The sequence below is a fragment of the Salmo trutta genome, chromosome 1 (genome assembly GCF_901001165.1).
Source record: "Salmo trutta chromosome 1, fSalTru1.1, whole genome shotgun sequence".
NCBI lineage: Eukaryota > Metazoa > Chordata > Actinopteri > Salmoniformes > Salmonidae > Salmo > Salmo trutta.
The window spans coordinates 17,731,551-17,755,175 of NC_042957.1; the positions used below are offsets into that span (position 1 = coordinate 17,731,551).

General features: G+C 42.7%; 1 protein-coding gene across 1 annotated transcript in view; it reads left to right on the forward strand.

Moving 5' to 3' along the window:
• Window positions 1–8,640: 8,640 nt before the first annotated feature.
• The window catches only part of klhl29 (kelch like family member 29), a 147,650-nt gene continuing 132,665 nt past the window's right edge, over window positions 8,641–23,625 (forward strand). The window contains exons 1-2 of the mRNA XM_029765825.1: window positions 8,641–9,041; window positions 9,610–9,766. Coding sequence (XP_029621685.1) covers window positions 8,949–9,041; window positions 9,610–9,766 — 250 coding nt within the window. The 5' untranslated portion in view covers window positions 8,641–8,948. The remainder of the gene's footprint in view (window positions 9,042–9,609; window positions 9,767–23,625) is intronic.

Here is a 23,625-nt window from a genome sequence, read left to right on the forward strand (position 1 = left end):
ACAGGAGATAGCTGTGTATGTGAAGAACATCAACAAGAAAATAAGCGTTAAGGAACTGTTAAAAGAGACTAGGCAGGTTTTTCTTCTTCTGTTGTGGGTCAGAGTTCTGGATGGATGGATGGTCCAGGCTTTTGATCGGGCAGCCAGGAAAAGCCTGTTCTTTCCTCTTCTCTTCGAGCAGTTGAAAATGACGTGTCAAAGGAAATGATACAAGCCTGCATGATGGATGGGTCTTTCTCCCTCTGTCGCTCAATCTCTCTTTCCCTCTCTCTTTTTCTCGTTCCCTCTCTCTCCCCCGACAGACTTACCTCCATCACTCTCCACATTCCAGTCATATTCTCTTTGTCTTTTTCTCTTTTTCTGTCCATATGGGGGGAAAAAAGCAATTTGTGTGTGTATGTGTGTGTGTGTACATGTGTGCGAGAAAGCCACTCTGCTGTTGTTGAATTCCATTTCCCAGACATTGTTTATGGTGTGGATTTACAATGACATATTATTTTGCGGTGAACAATATCACAACCAGGCATAGCAATGGCTGTTACTGTTATTGAAATGTTGATTATGATTAAATTTGTGTACACACATCTTCACAGAGATTTAGCCTGATTATGTGGGTGTCACACACACACACACACACACACACACACACACACACACACACAGGAACATTCCTCCTATGCATTTAAATTGAACAATAATGGCTGCTACAAATCGTAGCGCCGCCACAAGGAACCCCGGTTATCTGTCCGTTTGGCCGTTCATTAATTGATAAACCTGTCAGAATAAAGACATGAATAAAGGAACCACATCAACGGCATGGCTCGATACTACACACGCCTGCGGCCAGCGGACAGTTATTTCCTTTCTGTCTATGAAGTGTCAGTAGCCAGACACACACACACACACAAAAATGTATTCCCATTCTAAATCTTATTTTCTCTAAAACTAAAACTAAACCTAACCTTAACCTAAGCCTAAACCTAACCCCTAAGCCTAACCTTAATTCTAACCCTAAACCTAACCCCTAAGCCTAAAATAGTATTTGTCCTTGTTTTGCTATTCTTATTAGGACTTCTGGTCCCCACAAGGATAGTATAACTAAAAACCACACACAAACACAGTCTTAAAAGGCAAAATGTAATAATGGGACAATGCGATTTTTACGGATGTGGCACATTCTCTCTTTCTCCCTCTTTTTCTGTCTCCGCTTCAGTCTTCCCCTCACTCCCTCTCTCATTCTTTCTTCCTTTCTTTCTCATTTCCCGCAGGCCTGTTATTAGATCTCCCAGCAGTTTGTTGATTTGATCAGTGTGTGCTGTAAAGTTGCTGCACCAGGGACCAGACTGCAGTAGACATGACCACTCTCTCCTCCTCCTCTCTCTCACTCTCTCTCCTCCTCTTCCTCCTCCTCCTCCTCCTCTCTCTTTTTCTCTCTCTCTCTCTCTCTCTCTCTCTCTCTCTCTCTCTCTCTCTCTCTCTCTCTCTCGCTCTCTCTCTCCTCCACCTCCTGCTGTTTCTCTCTGTGTAGTAATGAAGTAATTTCTTAAGGGAGACCAGAGTCCACTTCACGGTACTATAGCTTTGTACTCTGGACCCTAAGGTGTATGATAGCCCACCTTCTAGTTAAGCCTTTGCGTAAGACTCTCCCAAGCCTTTGTGTGATGTGTCTGGGTGCTTGTGTGCATGTGTGTGTGTGTTCCTGCTCCAGGTGTGTATCTCTCGTTCTTCATTCTGTCGTATTAGCAGATTGAATGGGAGCAATATTTCTGAGATAGACAGGGGACTGGGCCCAACCCAGGCAAACACACCGTCATGAGCTAACCCTGCCTTGTTTGTTTGGATGGATGAGGAGACCAGACCAGGGCTGACTCCAGCCAATCACAACACACAGCCAGACCAGGGCTGACTCCAGCCAATCACAACACACGGCCAGACCTGGGCTGACTCCAGCCAATCATAGTCCACGGCCAGACCAGGGCTGATTCCAGACAATCACAGCCCACAGCCAGACCAGGGCTGATTCCAGCCAATCACAGCCCACAACCAGACCAGGGCTGACTCCAGCCAATCACAGCCTACAGCCTTCTGTTGACCAACCACACCTTCACATGCACCTCTGGGAGAAGACAGCCAATGACATGCATGGGTGTTTGATGCACACATGTTAATGCTGTCTCTTATTGGTTGACAGTAACATGCACACAGCGACACAGCTGTCGGTATTGGCCCTTTCCAGGTCTTACCTCTGGGGGAAGGCAACCAATGACATGGTACGTACATGGCCTTCGGTAGACAGTAACACACACTCACAGTGACAGCTGTCGGTATCGGCTGTGCCATGTCAGGGAGAATAGGACATTGTGTCAGGATGATTATTGGATCTTCTCTGTGTGGAGTTGAGTCAGTGTGTGGAGAGGAGAGTATGTGAGCGTGCTTTGTGATTTTCAGAATTGGACAGAATGTTCAGTTATGTCTGTGGGATTGCCACTCAAACATTAATGAAAGGATGGACAACTGACGAATAGGTTTCATTAAATAACTAGACAATAGATTCAGGTGTGTGTGTGTGCGTGTGTGTGAGCCAGACGGCTAACTAGAGTCAAATGAGGTGCCACAGCCCGCCTCAGAGGGAGATGGGTAACCATAGCGACAGTTATTTTAGTTTGGCAAGGCACTGTAGTGCGCACACACGCCATCCTGAGAACACACTGAGGACAATTTCTTCACAGCTCTGCGTGCGTGTCTGTGTGCGTTGCCTAAAAATCACATTATTATATTCTAAGCCTTGAACATGTAGCCTACACATACAGGTATTTAGGAAAGTCTAATAATTTGACTTAAATTCTAATCCTCCTAACCAAACTGTCAATATCTTCATTGTGTGTGTTTTTTCTTCCATCACGTTCAGTGTAACCCTATGGCAGCTCTTCTGTTTTACATTCTGCTGTATAGTTGACTGGGGGCAACGGCGGACCATTTATTCACAAGCACAGAAACTCCGTAGTTTAGTGAATTGAGAACAAAAAAATGCAGACTTTAAAAGACAACTAACCTTGATTCAAATAACTTTTTTGTCTTTATATTGCAAAATGCCTGCATGTGTGTGAATGTGCCTTTCCTCCTTCCCTCTTTTCTCAACCCCCTGTCTCCCTACCTCTCTCTACCACTCTCTATCTCTCCCTACCTCTCTCTACCACTCTCTATCTCTCCCTACCTCTCTCTACCACTCTCTATCTCTCCCTACCTCTCTCTACCACTCTCTATCTCTCCCTACCTCTCTCTACCACTCTCTATCTCTCCTGTTTTCTCTCTCTCATTTTTTCTTCTTGCTCTCCTTCTGTCTCTCTCTGTCTGTCTCTCTCTCTCTGTCTTTCTCTGTCTCTCTCTCTCTCTCTCTCTGTCTCTCTGTCTCTGTCTCTGTCTCTGTCTCTCTCTCTCTCTGTCTCTCTCTGTCTCTCTGTCTCTGTCTCTCTCTCTCTCTCTCTCTCTCTCTCTCTCTCTCTCTCTCTCTCTCTCTCTCTCTCTCTCTCTGAGTCAGACTACAACCATCTGCCGCCCGGTGATAATGGGTTGCTATGGAAGAGTGAATCGCCAAACCAGAGACAAACTTAAAAAGGGAGAAAATGGGAAAACGCTTCTCTTCCTACCGGTCTGTCTGCCCACCACATTCTGCCATCTTAATAAACTGTGTGTGTATGTGTTTAACTATACTTGTGGGAGCCAACTTTTTGTAAACCAACAAAAAGTTGACCAACTGGGGACATTTTCTTGGTCCCCACAAGGTCAAATGCTATTTCTACGGGGTTTAGGGTTAATGTTACAATTAGTATTAGGTTTAGGGTTAGGAGTTAGGTTTAAGGTTAAGTTTTGGGTTTAGGGTTAGGGAAAATAGGATTTTGAATGGGACCGAATTATGTGTCCCCACAAGGTGAGTTGTACAAGAGTGTGTGTGTGTGTGCGTGAGTGTCGCTAAACATATTTCACATCCTTATCAGTTTGTTTGCTGTCTAATATTTGTTTTGAGCGGGCAACAAACTATGAGTAGCATTTATTTTGTTACTTGTATAACTTTATAAGCTGGGATGTCTGTCCAGCAAATACTTTAGGTCCGAGACTGCATAAAAAGTTTGCAATACGCTCGTTAGCATTTAGTTAGCATTCTCTATGGGATTTTACATGTAGTTGTCATTGCTAACCTTTGGATTACAAAGGCTCAATGGGGTTTGGAAATAGCACCCCTTGTGTTCAGTGCCAGTATTACCAAATATCCCGGTATGGCACAAGGTCTGTATGAAGGTATGACAATCTGGATACCACCCAAGCTTAACGCACAGATGTTGTCAGCTGTCCAAAGTGAAATCTACAATAGGTTAGCTTCCTGACTTCTTCCCTCCATCCCTCTCTGAACTTTACCTCCATCCCATTATCATTCCTGACCCCAAACCCATTTAATCAACTCTCCCATCGTGCAATCTGCTACCGCATTCAGGGGCAGACTTATTGATTTGGAGGCCCTGGGCAGAGGCCAGACTGTGGAAAGACTTGAAGATTGCTGTCCACCACTGCTCCCCATCGAACTTAACAGAGCTTGACAAAATCTGCCAGGAAGAAAGGGAAAAAAATCCCCAAATCCAGATGGGCAAAGCTGATACAGACATACCCAAGTCAACTCAAAGCTGTAGTCGCAGCCAAAGGTGCTTTTACAAAGTATTGACTCAGGGCTGTGAATAATTATGTACATTTGATATTTCTGTATTTCATTTTCAACACATTTGCAAAAATGTGTAAAAACATGTTTTCACTTTGTCATTATGGGGTATTGTGTGTAGATGGTTGAGAAAACACATCTATTTAATCCATTTTGAATTCAGGCTGGAACACAACAACATTTGGAATATGTCCAGGGATATGAATACTTTCTGAAGGCACTGTACATGTCCTCTGCGACGATGGCAGTATTATCAACAGCACCTGTCTTTTTACTAAAGAAATGCGTTAACTTTTTCTCTCTTGAAATTAAATCTTTCTTTCTTTTATTTTCTGTGCCCCGCTCATTGCTGCAGCTTAATTTCAATGAAAGTCACGTTTGCAATCATATCGCATGAAACAATTCACGGGATGATGTGATGCCTGAGGCAATTGACTCTTCTGCATAATGGTAAGTCCGCCACAGGCCCCGTTGACACTCCTGCTCTCCTTATTCCACTAGACTCCAAACCTGCCTGCCGCCACCTCCACACAACACACACAATCGAAACATCTGGTTCAATATTAATTCATGTGCAGCTTTACATATCTGATCGATTCCATCTCCCACAAATTTCCTCCCTGCTTAAAGAAGGGTTTATCACCCACTGCTCTTCACTAGAGGTGTGTGTCTGTATGTCTGTGTGTCTGTGTGTCTGTGTGTGTGTGTGTGTGTGTGTGTGTGTGTGTGTGTGTGTGTGTGTGTGTGTGTGTGTGTGTGTGTGTGTGTGTGTGTGTGTGTGTGTGTGTGTGTGTGTGTGTGTGTGTGTGTGTGTGTGTGTGTGGAGATGCTAGATGCTACCAAAGCACTACTGATAGTATTGATGCGTCAGTAGTACATGCACGTTAACAGCAGACAACTTCAATAAAGACTCAAACACTTGATCTGTGCATAGTCAAAGAAATCTGACAGGCCCGGTATGAGTCAGATAGAAGGCATTGAAATGTCAGATTGTTATCAGTTGTCTGTTAGTCTAACACAAGAAGAAGAACAAGTCAAAAGAAGAATGAGGGACTATGAATTAACAGGTATGGTCAGAATGATGAACTCTGAGCCTGTCCAGTTCAGACAGAGGAAAGTGAGATCGTTTAGAATGATATGAATAAGGAGAGTGTAATGGCTTAGGAGCAGGACAGACTCAGAGGTCAACAATTGACAATTTCTCATAGAGCGAGCGAGAGAGAGAACGATCTATTACTGTCATTGTGCGCTTTTGTCATCAGCATCATCATCACATCGACACATATCAATCGTAAGTATTCACACCCGTGACTCAATACTTTGAAGAAGCACCTTTGGCAGCTTTGAGTTGTCTTGGGTATGTCTGTATCAGCTTTGCACATCTTGATTTGGGGATTTTCTCCCATTCTTCCTGGCAGATTTTCTCAAGCTCTGTTAAGTTCGATGTGGAGCAGCGGTGGACAGCAATCTTCATGTCTTTCCACAGACTGGCCTCTGCCTGGCCTCTGCCTGGGGCCTCCAAATCAATAAGTCTGCCCCTGAACGCGGTAGCAGATTGCATGATGGGAGAGTTGATGAAATGGTTTGGGGTCAGGAAGGATAATGGGATGGAGGTAAAGTTCAGATAGGGAAGCTAGCCTATTGTAGATTTCACTGTGGACAGCTGACAACGTGTGTGTGTTAGACTTGGGTGGTATCCAGATTATCATACCTTCATACAGACCTTGTGCCATACCAGGATATTCAGTAATACTGGCACAGAACACAAGGGGCGCTATTTTCAAACCCCATTGAGCCTTTGTAATCCAAAGGTTAACAATGACAACTATATGTAAAATCCCATAGAGAATGCTAACGAGCACATTGCGAACATTTTATGCAGTCTCTGACCTAAAGTATTTGCTGGACAGTCATCCCAGCTCATAAAGTTATACAAGTAACAAAATAAATGGCACTCATAGTTTGCTGCATGCGCAAACAAATATTAGACAGCAAGACTCTTGATCCAGGAGGGGATTCTGTGCTGTTACCAAGCAAAGCTTGATTTTGGAAGAAACTCACCACTTAGCTAGATGGCTAACTAGCTACTAAATTAGCAAACCAAATGCATCACTGCAGAGAATTTAGCATATTTAAGACAGCTAACTTAATAGATATCTAGCTGGCAAACATTTAGTTGTGAATTCCATACTGTAACTAGATCACCTGGCGTGCTGCACAACAGTGAGTGACTCACACAACTCTGGTCTCTCCTCATTGTGTGCTTGTAAACAAACACCATGTGACTGGGGGCTACCAGTTAGCTTCATAATAAAAATGTGAAAGGCGAAATGAAGAACGTGATCATCTTTATCTCCTAACGGATTGCACAAGTTAACTGCGGGTACTTTCTTAAAAAGGAGCTACAAATATTCAAATATACTAAAAAACTTCAAATAAATAGTTTCAACGGTATTGAAAAAACATCTCATGGCTATTTCCAAATATCCCGGTGTACGGTATACCACCCTAGCCTAGTATGTGTGTGCATCGTGTGGTGTGTATGTGTGTGTCAAGGAAGGCTGGTGACCAGGTCTTTTCTATTAACTCAGAAGGCAGGCTGGGCTGAGGTGAGCCGGAGAATCAGAGTGTACTCTAGCCTCTCTGACCTTTTCTGTGGGGGCTGATGCTGATGCAGGTGTGTGTGTGTGTGTATGTGTGTGTGTTGCTGTAGGGTCTGATGGTGGTTGACCCAGGGTTTCCATCAGGCTTTTGCTGTTCTGATAACGTCTCTCACTGTGGTAGAAAGAAAAAAGAAGATCCTATTGGATTTATGATGAATGTTCCCAGCAGATTGAGGTGGCTCTACGTTTGGATGATGGTGGCTCTACATTTGGATGATGGTGGCTCTACGTTTGGATGATGGTGGCTCTACGTTTGGATGATGGTGGCTCTACGTTTGGATGATGGTGGCTCTACGTTTGGATGATGATGGCTCTACGTTTGGATGATGGTGGCTCTACGTTTGGATGATGGTGGCTCTATGTTTGTATGATGATGGCTCTACGTTTGGATTCCCCAAAGGGGAATGTTTTTATTCTACTCTACCATTTGTAAAGAAAATTATGCTTCATGATTAATAACAGCTAGACTCTGATTATGTGGCTACACAATTTTAATAAGCGCCCATTTTCAAAACCATACCAACTTTTAATTGCCTTTGATTGCACATTGCAAGGTATAATTGAGTATCTGAGTGAATAGGTCTGTGCATTAAGAGTAAGGGCCCTTTAGAAAGTGACTAGGATGTGGATTTTGATCCCTGCCTTTGAGGCTATAATCAGCATCAGTCACCGGTTAGTACACTCTCCTTAACTCCTTTACCCCATTTACAATGATTCACCTTGCTCTTAGGCCCTGTCACATAAGAGTAGACGTGTGTGAGTGTACCCGCGTATGTGTGTGTGTGCATGTATGTGTGTGTGTGTATGCACAAGTCTGTGTCTGTGTGCACATGTGCTACAGAACGACTGATCTGGATTTTTTTTTAGGGCCGATACTGATTCAATGTAATTACATTTGAACATTTTGATGACAACATTTCCCAGAGACAACCATGCAGGCATTAATGAATAATAAAAAAAAATACAAACAATATATTTCACTGTTTACCAATCTAACTACTGCAACATAATGGTAATAATTGTATTTTAATGTAAAATATCTTGATAAACTGGATAAATCAAGAGGGCATAGGCCTAATCACAATACAGGTGAATGCATATTCTATAAGAGTGTGTGATTTCAGTGGAGTCTTTAGTGCTACAGATGACAAACAATATGTTGCCCATACATTTGGGATTGTATTAGCCTACGGATCAACAGCATTTGCATAGAAGCAGCCTTTTCGCTTCTTTCATAAAAATGTGCGATGTCTCTTTAAAACGTCAAGACTGGCGCAGCCACAGACGTCACTCAAGACAGACATGCAACAGTTTGTCGAAATAGAAAGAACAGTCATTTAACCTAGTGAACGTTTTTGGAGACACCCAGCTTGCTTTATATATTGTAACAAATCAACTTTTAGAGTAGTGAACTGACGTTAGCTTCAGCTGTAAACTAGTTTGCAAAGTTAGCTTTCTGTGATTGAATGTAAGCCTATTTTGCTAGCTACTTAGCTAGCTAGCTAGCTACTGGTCTCTTTTGTTTTGTGAAGTGCTATAGACTGTAGCTATATGAATATTGTTTTGCCGAACAGTAAATGGATTATATGCAGCATGAGTGGGTAGCTAACAAGATGCAGTCCAGTCAGAGGTTAATCCAGTCCCCGGATTGCGACAGTTTGATACAAGAGGCAAGTGCGTTCGCGCTACATAGCTAGCTAGCTAACTTGGACATGGCTGCCCGTACCATGTTCTCCAGTGTGTGCGTATAGATGGGTTAGTGAATCATACAGGACAAGACATCGCTCAAGGCTGTGATTTAGAACAGAGAAGGAGTTAGTCTCGACCATGCTACGAGAAGCTTTGACTATTTGACATGTGCAAAGTACTTGTCTTCAGATATTAAAATAGTAAATGATGTGATCGTCTGTTTGCAAAGCTTGCTGACAAACAAGACAACATTTTCTTAACTAAAACTATGTTCAGCTGTTCCATAAATGTTTCGGTGTAACAGCCCAAGAACAGCTCCATCATCTCTGTATCTCCATCTCTGTATCTCCATCTCTGTATCTCCATCTCTGTATCTCTTGTCAATCAGGCCTGATGTTTGTTTGTATCCTTCTCTAAGCTGTGTTGTTTATCAACTGTCAGTTAAAGGCTGATAAACGGCCTTCTTAATCTCTCTCTCGCTGTTATCCGGGTGTCAGAGATGGTTTGGTCCTACTGTTTCGTAATGTGTTTTTCTCTCCTCTCTCCCAGGTGTCAGGTGGGTCTCCAGGGGAGAGGGAGAGCCAGGCTCCAGGTCTGCTGTTAGCGCCAGGGGTCAAGTGGGGACAGACGCCCATCAACCAGCTCACACCCTGGGAGACTGAAGAACCCCCTGCCAAACAGCAGCACAGGGATAGTGAACCCACAGGTACTGACACGCATGCATGCATACGCAACACATGAATACGCAACGTGCGCACACACCCTCCTATACTGTACTAATCATGGCAATCATGGTCTGTATTGTAATATTTTCCAATTTAAACAAATAATCTATTTGAAATAACTTTCCATAGTATAAATAAGTATGAGAATAAAACAGACATGAATGCCAGTAATGGGTTACGTTTAGGAGCTGTGGAAGTTTAACTCCTATAGTAATGGGTTACGTTTAGGAGCTGTGGAAGTTTAACTCCTATAGTAATGGGTTACGTTTAGGAGCTGTGGAAGTTTAACTCCTATAGTAATGGGTTACGTTTAGGAGCTGTGGAAGTTTAACTCCTATAGTAATGGGTTACGTTTAGGAGCTGTGGAAGTTTAACTCCTATAGTAATGGGTTACGTTTAGGAGCTGTGGAAGTTTAACTCCTATAGTAATGGGTTACGTTTAGGAGCTGTGGAAGTTTAACTCCTATAGTAATGGGTTACGTTTAGGAGCTGTGGAAGTTTAACTCCTATAGTAATGGGTTACGTTTAGGAGCTGTGGAAGTTTAACTCCTATAGTAATGGGTTACGTTTAGGAGCTGTGGAAGTTTAACTCCTATAGTAATGGGTTACGTTTAGGAGCTGTGGAAGTTTAACTCCTATAGTAATGGCTTACGTTTAGGAGCTGTGGAAGTTTAACTCCTATAGTAATGGGTTACGTTTAGGAGCTGTGGAAGTTTAACTCCTATAGTAATGGGTTACGTTTAGGAGCTGTGGAAGTTTAACTCCTATAGTAATGGGTTACGTTTAGGAGCTGTGGAAGTTTAACTCCTATAGTAATGGGTTACGTTTAGGAGCTGTGGAAGTTTAACTCCTATAGTAATGGGTTACGTTTAGGAGCTGTGGAAGTTTAACTCCTATAGTAATGGGTTACGTTTAGGAGCTGTGGAAGTTTAACTCCTATAGTAATGGGTTACGTTTAGGAGCTGTGGAAGTTTAACTCCTATAGTAATGGGTTACGTTTAGGAGCTGTGGAAGTTTAACTCCTATAGTAATGGGTTACGTTTAGGAGCTGTGGAAGTTTAACTCCTATAGTAATGGGTTACGTTTAGGAGCTGTGGAAGTTTAACTCCTATAGTAATGGGTTACGTTTAGGAGCTGTGGAAGTTTAACTCCTATAGTAATGGGTTACGTTTAGGAGCTGTGGAAGTTTAACTCCTATAGTAATGGGTTACGTTTAGGAGCTGTGGAAGTTTAACTCCTATAGTAATGGGTTACGTTTAGGAGCTGTGGAAGTTTAACTCCTATAGTAATGGGTTACGTTTAGGAGCTGTGGAAGTTTAACTCCTATAGTAATGGGTTACGTTTAGGAGCTGTGGAAGTTTAACTCCTATAGTAATGGGTTACGTTTAGGAGCTGTGGAAGTTTAACTCCTATAGTAATGGGTTACGTTTAGGAGCTGTGGAAGTTTAACTCCTATAGTAATGGGTTACGTTTAGGAGCTGTGGAAGTTTAACTCCTATAGTAATGGGTTACGTTTAGGAGCTGTGGAAGTTTAACTCCTATAGTAATGGGTTACGTTTAGGAGCTGTGGAAGTTTAACTCCTATAGTAATGGGTTACGTTTAGGAGCTGTGGAAGTTTAACTCCTATAGTAATGGCTTACGTTTAGGAGCTGTGGAAGTTTAACTCCTATAGTAATGGGTTACGTTTAGGAGCTGTGGAAGTTTAACTCTTCCACAGTAGTATTGAAGTGATCCCAAAATGGCTGTGCCCTGCAGTGGTCAATTTCCCTCTTATGTTGCTCTGCTGGCCTCTGCCTCCCGCTCATGGAGAACAGGTATAATTTAAGAATAATACACAATGGTACAGCCACTGCACTCGCTCCTCTGGAGCCTCTCGTAACACAGACACACTGAGGCAAACTACACTATGAAAATAATATACTATGAATACAGTATCGAACAACATATTCAAGAAACACAATGAATATTGTATAGTTCCATAGCAAATATCCAGTTTCCACATTCCTAATACTGTAGCGAGAAAAATAATGAATACTGTTTATTCAAGCAATACTCATTATATACAGTACAACACTGTATACATCAACATAATGTAGCAAGCTATGCAACATGTGGTGCAGGGTTCCCCAACTGCTGGCCCACGGGTGGTTTTTATTTGGTCCCACACGTTTCCTGAGCAAAACAAAATCAATTTTTTTATTGTTGGACATAAGACTGTAAAAACACTAGGAGATCAGTTTTGAATGATTTACATTTTGGAAATCTCTTCCCAAATATTCCCACGCATAATGGAGAGACGTGATCATATACAAATGGAAGCAGGTTTTAAAAAAACATTTTTTTGTCAAATATTATGTCTGTTTGGGCATCTTGTGGTCAATTTTACTTCTACAGATTATTTTGAATTATGTTCTGGCCCTCCAACCATCTGCTCAAGAAGAAATTGTCCCGCAGCTGAATTTAGTTGATGATTCCTGATGTAGCTTGTGTTATTACAGCAACACCATGAATACTGTATACTACTTGAGTAGTGTCTGACGTACTGTGACTTTACATGGAACTCTAAATTGACTAATTATCTGCTAACCATAATTCAATCTCAGTAAAGATTTAATTAGATCAGTTGATTAATAATTAACCTGTCACAGCTAAGACAATGATTACATAAACACACAGAAGTAATACATTTAATGGAAAATACGTTTTTTATTGCCAGTGCAGCCTTTGCCACTACTAAATGTAATTCTCAAAAACACCACTAATACTTTTCCAGTGAAAATAAGTTCTGCTCTTCTAATGAAATGTTATTTGTCACATGCGCCGAATACAACAGGTGTACACTTAACCGTGAAATGCTCGCTTACGAGCCCTTCCCAGCGATGCAGAGTTAAAAAGTAACACAAGGAATAAAATACATTAGAATGGAGCTAAACTCGTCCCGTTTTCAGGACCCTGTCTTTCAAAGATAATTTGTAAAAATCCAAATAACTTTACAGATCTTCATTGTAAAGGGTTTAAACACTTCTTCAATGAACCATGAACAATTAATGAACATGCACCTGTGGAATGGTCGTTAATACACTACCAGCTTACCGACGGTAGGCAATTAAGGTCATAGTTATGAAAACTTAGGACACTAAAGAGTTCTTTCTACTGACTCTGAAAAACACCAAAAGAAAGATGCTCAGGGTCCCTGCTCATCTGCGTGAACGTGCCTTAGGCATGCTGCAAGGAGGCATGAGGACTGCAGATGTGGCCAGGGCAATAAATTGCAATGTCCGTATTGTGAGACGCCTAAGACAGCGCTAAAGGGAGACAGGTCGGACAGCTGATCATCCTCGCAGTGGCAGACCACGTGTAACAAACACCTGCACAGGATTGATACATCCGAACATCACACCTGCAGGACAGGTACAGGATGGCAACAACAACTGCCTGAGTTACACCAGGAACGCGCAATACATCCATCAGTGCTCAGACTGTCCACAATAGGCTGAGAGAGGCTGGACTGAGTGCTTGTAGGCCTGTTGTAAAGCAGGTCCTCACCAGACATCACCGGCAACAACGTCGCCTATGGGCACAAACCCACCGTCGCTGGACCAGACAGGACTGGCAAAAAGTGCTCTTCACTGACGAGTCGCGGTTTTGTCTCACAAAGGGTGATGGTCGGATTTGCGTTTATCGTCGAAGAAATGAGCGTTACACTGGGACCTGAGGGCTAGGGCCATCCCCCCCCCCCCCCCCCCCCCCAGAAATGTCCGGGAACTTGCAGGTGCCTTGGTGGAAGAGTAGGGTAACATCTCACAGCAAGAACTGGCAAATCTGGTGCAGTCCATGAGGAGGAGATGCACTGCAGTACTTAATGCAGTTGGTGGCCACACCAGATACTGACTGTTACTTTTGATTTTGACCCCCACTTTTGGACACATTATTCCATTTCTGTTAGTCACGTGTCTGTGGAACTTGTTCAGTTTGTCTCAATTGTTGAATCTTATGTTCATACAAATATTTACACATGTTACATATGCTGAAAATAAACGCAGTTGACAGTGAAAGGATGTTTCTTTTTTTGCTGAATTTATATACAGTGCATTCGGTAAGTGTTCAGACCCCTTCACTTTTTCCACATTTTGTTACGTTACAGCCTTATTCTAAAATTGATTCAATAGTTCGAACAATCTAAACACAGTGGTTTGTAGACATTTTTGCTAATTTATAAAAAAAAATATATATATATATATATATATATATCATATTTACATACACTACCGTTCAAAGTTTGTGGTCACTTAGAAATGTCCTTGTTTTTGAAAGAAAAGCAATTTTTTTAAATTCATTATAATAACATAAAATTGATCAGAAATACAGTGTTGACATTGTTAATGTTGTAAATGACTATTATAGCTGGAAACAGCGGATTTTTAATGGAATATTCACATTGCCGTACAGAGGCACATTATCAACAGCCGTCACTCCTGTGTTCCAATGGCAAGTTATGTTAGCTAATCCAAGTTTAGGATTTTACTTTGTTGAAGCACCTTTTGGCAGTGATTACAGCCTCAAGTCTTCTTGGGTATGATGCTACAAGCTTGGCACACCTGTATTTGGTGAGTTTCTCCCATTCTTCGCTGCAGATCCTCTCAAGTCCTGTCAGGTTGGATGCACAATTATTTTAAGGTCTCTCCAGAGATGTTCGATCGGGTTCAAGTCCGGGCTCTGGCTGGGCCACTCAAGGACATTCAGTGACTTGTCCCAAAGCTGTTCCTGTGTTGGCTGTGTGCTTAGGGACGTTGTCCTGTTGGAAAGTGAACCTTTGTCCCAGTCTGAGGTCCTGAGTGTTCTGGAGCAGATTTTTCATCAAGGATCTCTCTGTACTTTGCTCCGTTCATCTTTCCCTCGATCCTGACTAGTCTCCCAGTCCCTGCTGCTGAAAAACATCCCCACAGCATGATGCTGCCACCACCATGCTTCACCGTAGGGATGGTATTGGCTAGGTGATGAGCGGTGCCTTGTTTCCCCAGACATGACGCTCAGCATTTTAGGCAAAAGCGTTCTCTTGGTTTCATCAGACCAGAGAATCTTGTTTCTCATAGTCTGAGTCTTTAGGCAAACTCCAAGCGGGCTGTCATGTGCCTTTTTACCGAGGAGTGGCTTCTGTCTGGCCACTACCATAAATGCCTGATTGGTGGAGAGATGGTTGTCCTTCTGTAAGGTTCTCCCTTCTCCACAGAGGAACTCTAGAGTTCTGTCAGTGACCATCGGGTTCTTGGTCACCTCCCTGACCAAGGCCCTTTTCCACCGATTGCTCAGTTTGGCATGGCGGCCAGCTCTAGGAAGAGTCTAGGTGGTTCCAAACTTTTTCCATTAAATAATTATGGAGGCCACTGTGTTCTTGGGGACCTTCAAATCTGCTGACTTTTTTTGGTACCCTTCTCCCGATCTGTGCCTCGACACAATCCTGTCTCGGAGCTCTACGGACAATTCCTTCGACCTCATGGCTTGGTTTTTGCTCTGACATGCACTGTCAACTGTAGGACCTTATATAGACAGGTGGGTGCCTTTCCATATCATGTTAAGTCAATTTAATTTACTGCAGGTAAAATATCTCAAGGATGATCAATGGAAACAGGATTCACCTAAGTTCAATTTCGAGTCTCATTGCAAAGGGTTTGAATACTTAAGGTATTTCTGTTATTTTTAATAAATGTGCCAACATTTATGGGGTATTGTGTGTAGTTTGAGGGGGGAAAAACTATTTTATTAATTTTAGAATAAGGCTGTAATGTAGCAAAAGGTGGAAAAAGTGAAGGGGTCTGAATACTTTCTGAATGCACTGTACAGGGACTACCGGATCGATGTGCAAGGGTATGATGTATTTGAGGTAGATATGTACGTGAAGGCATGGTAAAGTGACTAGGCGTCTGGATGGATAATTAATAAGAGTTAAATAAAGAACTGAATAGCAGCACCACTTGTTTGTTTGAGAGTCTGCCACTACAAAATGAATTTGCCCAAAGCTTTGGCACCACTATAAGGCTAGTTTATCCAACTCATCGCTGAGGACACTGGCGGTGTAGAGTCAGAGCAGTGCTCTCTGTCCCCTTGTGTGTTCCCTAGGGACACACACACACACACACACAGGACCCTGCTGTGTGGAGTATAGAGGTGGCTGAATGGTCCATGGAGCCCTGTGGTATTAGTGTTGTATTCAGATGACTGAGGCTTTGCACCCAGCCACAAGCACGGAGTGACACACACAAGCACGGAGTGACACACACAAGCTCCTACCACGGAGTGAGATGTCACCCATACAGAATGCTGCTGCATATGACAATCAGTCAGGGCTTGACATTAACTTTTAGTAGTATTGATTTTATTGTCCGAAAGCTCAATGCTCTAACACCACGGACCAAGAAAGTGACTGTGTTGTCTGATGCAAGGTACCGCATCACTAAATAACCGTAATTTTTAACATTGGTTTTGACAATGGAAGACTGCTGGTCTCCCATGTATTATATCTTGAGCAAGGCACTTAACCCCCCCACAAAGTAAAATATTGCACTGATAGGCTACTGTAAAAAACACTTGTGCTCCGTCAACCCTACATCTGGAGAGCTACTGGATGTGCAGGCTTTTTCTCCAATCCTGCTCAAACACACCAGAGTCAGCTTTTATTTATAAATAAATTACAATGGGGTGTGTTCGAGAAGGGCTGGAGGAAAAGCCTGCACACCCAGTAGCTCTCCTGGACTCTCCAGGACGAGTGTTGGCCACCCTGCAACATTACAATTACAACCAAATACTTTGTCTTTCTAAAATAATTCCCTCATTCAATGAACTAGGGATCATATGGCTAAGGTGGGCGAGGTAGCTAACTAAGATGTTTATCTATTTGTAAGGTTAAAATATTCCGTGTTCAGGGGTGATCTTGACAGAATAGGAGTTACTTGTCAAAGAATACATTTTAACTTAATTTTTAACTGTCAGAATTACATGGGCACTATTTAATAGAGGAGAATCCTAGCCAATTTTGAGCGCTTGAGACTGTTTTGCAGCATTGGTTTCATCAACTGAGTACCCGTATCAACTGTGTGTCCGGCCAATTGCGGTTATACACTAGTGCTGGTGGAAAGTTATTTTAGGACATCGGATATGACAATGACATTCATTCATGCTAATTGCTAAATACACTGAACAAAAATATAAAAACATGCAAAAATGTCAAGATTTTACTGCTTTACATTTAATATAAGGAAATCAGTCAATTTAAATAAATTCATTATGGCCTATCTGGATTTCACATGACTGGGAATACAGATATGCAAAAAAAGTAGGGGCGTGGATCAGAACCAGTCAGAATTTGTGTGACCACCATTTGCCTCATGCAGCGCGACACATCTTCTTCGCATAGAGTTGATCAGACTGTTGACTGTGGAATGTCGTCCCACTCCCCTTCAATGGTTGTGCGAAGTTGCTGGATATTGGTGGGAACTGGAACACGCTGTCGATCCAGAGCATCCCAAATATGCTCAATGGGTGATATGGCTGAGTATGCAGGCCAAGGAAGTACTGGGACATGGGGCTGTGCATTATCATGCTGAAAATTGCCATAGATAAAATGCAATTGTGTTCATTGTTTGTAGCTTATGCCTGCCCATACCATAAGCCCACCACCACATTCTGTTCACAACGTTGACATCAGCAAACTGCTCGCCCACACAATGCCATGCACGTGTTCTGTGGTTGTGAGGACTATTGGACTTACTGCCAAATTCTCTAAAACGATGTTGGTAGAGAAATTAACATTAAATTCCTCGGCAACAGATCTGGTGGACATTCCTGCTGTCAGCATGCCAATTGCACAGTCCCTCAAATCTTGAGACCTCTGTAGCATTGTTCTGTGACACCACTGCACATTTTAGTGGCCATTGGTCCCCAAGTCAATAAGTCATCATTTTAGTCAAAGTATGATTTATTTGGACTTGAACATGGAAATCCTTTGTATTATTCCGCATCTATGCCATGTGTTTACTGATAAAAAAATGGCTATACGTATCTTGTGAGGGCTGGCTTTAGTTAATTTGGAACCACCTATAAAACATATGTCAGGGCTCATTAATTCCCATTTACAACCTGGTGCTACGGCTTACTGCTGTTTAGTAATGCACCTCGTTCGATCTGGAGCTATTGGATGGGCTGACAGTGAAGCGGTGAGTAAGAAAATAGCTAATATTATTCTGATGAACAACTGACGTTCATTTGTCTACAGTAAGCAGCCTGGCAACGCACACCTTAGCCAAACGACTTATCAGGTGCTCACTTCATGGCTAACGTCACCTAGCTAACATTAGCTGGATAGCTAGCTGGTGACATCAAAAGTAGATAAAGATGTGGATAGGTGACATGTCAACATCGCTGGGATACATAGTAGTATCTGGAGACATATTATGCACGGCAGCGCTACTTTAACGTTAGCAGCAAGAGTAAGCCTATGGGTCACTAACAAGTTTGGCTGGCTGGCTAGCTATAATACAGGTAACACTGCAGTGAAGTAAATCTATATAAAGCAGTCAAGTTCATATATAGTACAATTACATGATATGTGTACATTGTAAGATGTTTATATACATTTTAGTAATTTAGCCATAGTGACTTACAGGAGCAATTAGGGGCTAAGCGCCTTGCTCAAGGGCACATCAACAGATTTTTCACCTACTGTTGTCAGCTTGGGGATTCCAACCAGCGACCTTTAGGTTAAGAGCGTCAGGCAAAGCATTTGGTACAAAGTATGATTCTTTATTTGACCAAGTGACAGCCTTATTCTAACCGGCTCATTAAAACAATGTTCAAGAAGTTGGGCTATTCTATTAGTAGCTAGCTATATTGTTAGAAAGTTATTGGTACACATTCTAACTAGTGTCCATCGTTGATAAAGACAATAGTTGCTTTCCTTGGCTCCAACTAGTGGAGATGCTTGTAAACATTACAGCTAGGTCATTCCAGCTATTGTTAGTTGGTGAGCCAGGTAGCTAACAAGTTAATTCAATTTTGAGTACAGTAGCTTGCTACTAACTACATAACCTAATTATCTGAATAGTAAAGGTTATCAGAAAAACAACTGAATGGTAGCTAGCTAGCATAGTTACGGGTATTCTTATGCTTGAAACAACTTTTGAACCAATTATCCACAGTTGCTAATAGTTACTGGTAGCTAGCTAGATTTATTGGTCCAGGGAGTAGGTTAGTTAGCCTCTAGCTTTGCCGGTTAAACTCCAGTATTACCTCTAAACTATGTATTCATCCGTGATCATTCAATTCCGTAGCAGAAGAGGGAGGAGGAGAGTGGATGGTCCATTGCCTTGTCATGGCTATTGTTAACTGTGCTGTGCTCCATAGCGATTAGCTTCCCTGGCTGTTTGGTTTGTTTACAAATCACGGAGTGTGACCTGTGCCAGAGATGGTATGGGCTGTGCAAACCGATGAAGGTGGAGATGTGCACGCCTGATTAATCAATATTTATAAGGAGCCATACGTCAGTGTTCGGAGGGTGGAACTAAACGAGCATGTCTGCACTAGGACAGGAATTAGGTCGAAATAGTGGTGGCCACTTACTCTGGAGGGCGTCTTTTTAAACCTTTAATGAGCTTTACTGCAAGAGGATCTTGGCCATCGCTAATGAGTTACATCTTGTTACTTCAGTATACACTAAGTGTACAAAACATTAGGAACACCTTCCTAATATTGAGTTGCACACCCTTTTGCCCTCAGAACAGCCTCAATTCGTCAGGGCATGGATTCCACAAGGTGTCAAGTGGTCCCCATGTTGAGTCCAATACTTCCCACAGTTGTCTGGTTGGCTGGTAGTGGAACTCTATTCCGACTAGCTCATTCCATCTCATCGCACAGATGCTTAGTTGGATTGAGATCTGGTGACTGGGCAGGCCACTGCAGGAAGCCTAATTCACTGTTATGTTCGTGGAACCATTCCTGGATAATCCTAGCCTTGTGGCATGGGGGATTATCCTGATGAAATAAATCAATTTGCAGATGGATACACTCCTGCAATGAAGGGATGCATGTGATTGGCAATGATGTTCAGATATCCTGTGGCATACAAACGTTGCTCCAGTTTTATAAGGGGCTCAATATGGGCCATGAAAACACAACCCACACCACCACCACCTGCCTACAATGTTGACACGTGGTATAATGGATGCATGTGCTCATGTGTTTTTCTCCATATCTTAGTCCTCCCATCAGCATGCAACAGCAGGAACTGGGATTCATCATACCAGGGGATGTTTTTTCCAGTTCTCCAATGTCCGGCGTTTTCGATCCTCAGCCCATTGCAACTGCAGTTTCTTGTTTTTTTTGCTGAAATAAGTGGAACTCTAAGGTCGTCAACTCACATACCACATTCGTGCTAAGGTACGACGAGTTGTGCATTCTTTTATGGGTCTTTGGGCACCAATGTTGTAATGGACTGTCGGTTGACTAACTGTAGCCTGTTTGTTGCTCTGCACAATTCGTGTCAGCCTCCTTTGTCCTCTCATCAATGAACTGTTTTTGACCACTGGCCTGCCGTTGGCTGGATGTCCTTTGGGTGGTGGACCATTCTTGATACACACAGGAAACTGTTGAGCGGGAAAAACCCAGCAGCGTTGCAGTTCTTGACACACTCAAACCAGTGCGCCTGGCACTTACTACCATACCCTGTTCAAAGGCACTTCAATATGTTGTCTTGCCCATTCACCCTCTTGATTGGCACACATACACAATCTGTCTTAATTGTCTCAAGGCTTAAAAGTCCTTCTTTAACCTATCTCCTCCACTACATCCACACTGTACAAAAATATGAATTCAATACAGTTGATCAGGCTGTTGATTGTGGCCTGTGGAATGTTGTCCCACTCTCCAGTGGCTGTGCGAAGTTTCTGGATATTGGCAGGAACTAGAACACATCGATCAAGGGCATCCCAAACATACTCAATGGGTGACATGTCTGGTGAGTATGCAGGCCATGGAAGAACTGGGACATCTTCAGTTTCCAGGTATTGTGTACAGATCCTTGCAACATGGGGCTGTGCATTATCATGCTGAAACGTGAGGTGATGGCTGTGGATGAATGGCACAACATTGGGCCTCAGGATCTCGTCACGGTATCACTGTAACTCTGTGCATTCAAATTGCCATTGATTAAAAGGCCATTGTGTTCGTTGTCGGTTAAGACGCTGTACTGCAGTCAGGTTAAGACCATGGTGTGGACGACGAGCATGCAGATGAGCTACCCTGAGACGGTTTTTGACAGTTTGTGCAGCAGTGATTCGGTTGTGCAATAATAGTAACGTCAATCATGAATAATTAATTGGCTGAATAAAACCAAGAGGAAGCGATGCTCCCACAACCCTGCCCTCTCCGTCAGAACCTTTAGTCCCGCTCTGAGACGTCTTTCTGTCCATCTCTTGAGGAATGAGTCCAAAAGCACCAAGGCCTCCTGACCACAGTGTGACACTGACTCCCCAGCTCAGCTAAAACCATTGACAACTGCATGCTGTTTTCAAGGGATTGTTTAATAAATGTTAACTATTTGGTTGCTATTTCATCCCCTCTTGAAACGCATAGATCATAATTAGAAATACCCTCACGATATCTCTCAATATTGGCCACCATTTAATTGGATATTTGAGTGCTATAAAAATGTGTACTATACCTGACAAGTATGAGTGGTTTAGGTTAATTTCACATCCTTCATGGGCTCTGCCTTTCAAGCAGCAGAAGGGGGACAGTAGGTCCGACTTACAACTTTACCAGGATGAGGATTTGCCGATGTAAAGCTCTGTACAAAAGCCTCATCTCTGAGGCAAGCTAAATGACACGATGTTTGCTTAGCAAGCTAGCTAGCTACATACCAAATGGATAGGCTACCCTCACGTATTTGAAATTGCATTATCAATTGATGTTTACTGATCATCAAAAGCATGGAGTTACTTGTTGTGTAACTCTGATAGAGCTAAATGTGTAATAATAATCAGAATTGTGATATGACTTTTTTATTTTTTATTTCACCTTTATTTAACCAGGTAGGCTAGTTGAGAACAAGTTCTCATTTACAACTGCGACCTGGCCAAGATAAAACAAAGCAGTTCGACACATACAACAACAACAACAACAACAACAACAACACAGAGTTAGACATGGAATAAACAAACACAGTAGAGAAAAAGTATATATACAGTGTGTGCAAATGAGGTAAGATAAGGGAGGTAAGGCAATAAAATAGGCCATCATTGCGAGGTAATTACGATATAGCAATTAAACACTGGAGTGATAGATGTGCAGAATATGAATGTGCAAGTAAAGATACTGGGGTGCAAAGGAGCAAAATAAATAAATACAGTAAGGGGATGAGGTAGTTGGATGGGCTGTTTACAGATGGGCTATGCACAGGTGCAATGCTCTGTGAGCTGCTCTGACAGCTGGTGCTTGAAGTTAGTGAGGGAGATATGAGTCTCCAGCTTCAGTGATTTAAAAAAATATATATATATTTTTTGCTGTTCATTCCAGTCATTGGCAGTAGAGAACTGGAAGGAAAGGCGGCCAAAGGAGAAATTGGCTTTGGGGGTGACCAGTGAAATATACCTGCTGGAACGCGTGCTGCGGGTGGGTGCCGCTATGGTGACCAATGAACTGAGAAGGTGGGCCTTTACCTAGCAAAGACTTGTAGATGACCTGTAGCCAGTGGGTTTGGCGATGAGCATGAAGCGAGGGCCAGTCAACGAGAGCGTACAGGTCGCAGTGGTGGGTAGTATATGGAGTTTTGATGACAAAACGGATGGCACTGTGATAGACTGCATCCAATTTGTTGAGTAGAGTGTTGGAGGCTATTTTGTAAATGACATCGCCGAAGTCGAGGATCGGTAGGATAGTTCGTTTTACGAGGGTATGTTTGGCAGCATGAGTGAAGGATGCTTTGTTGCGAAATAGGAAGCAGGTGCGGGCAGCGATCGGTTGAAGAGCATGCATTTAGTTTTACTTACATTTAAGAGCAGTTGGAGGCCACGGAAGGGAAGTTTTATGGCATTGAAGCTCGTCTGGAGGTTAGTTAGCACAGTGTCCAAAGAAGGGCCAGACGTATACAGAATGGTGTCGTCTGTAGAGGTGGATCAGAGAATCACCAGCAGCAAGAGCGACATCATTGATGTATACAGAGAAGAGAGTCGGCGTGAGAATTGAACCCTGTGGCACCCCCATAGAGACTGCCAGAGGTCCGGACAACAGGCCCTCCGATTTGACACACTGAACTCTATCAGAGAAGTAGTTGGTGAACCAGGCGAGGCAGTCATTTGAGAAACCAAGGCTGTTGAGTCTGCCGATAAGAATGTGGTGATTGACAGAGTCGAAAGCCTTGGCCAGTCGATGAATACGGCTGCACAGTATTGTCTCTTATCGATGGCATTTATGATATCCATGGCATTTTTTTGCCTTTACCTCCATTATCTCACATCATTTGCTCACATTGTATATAGTCTTATTTTTTTCTACTGCATCATTGATTGTATGTTGTTTTACTCCATGTGTAACTCTGTGTTTTTGTATGTTGTCGAACTGCTTTGCTTTATCTTGGCCAGGTCGCAATTGTAAATGAGAAGTTGTTCTCAACTTGCCTACCTGGTTAAATAAAGGTGAAATAAAAATAAAAAAAAATATCGTTTAGGACCTTGAGCGTGGCTGAGGTACACCCATGACCAGCTCGGAAGCCAGATTGCATAGCGGAGAAGGTACGGTGGGATTCGAAATGGTCGGTGATCTGTTTTTAACTTGGCGTTCAAAGACCTTAGA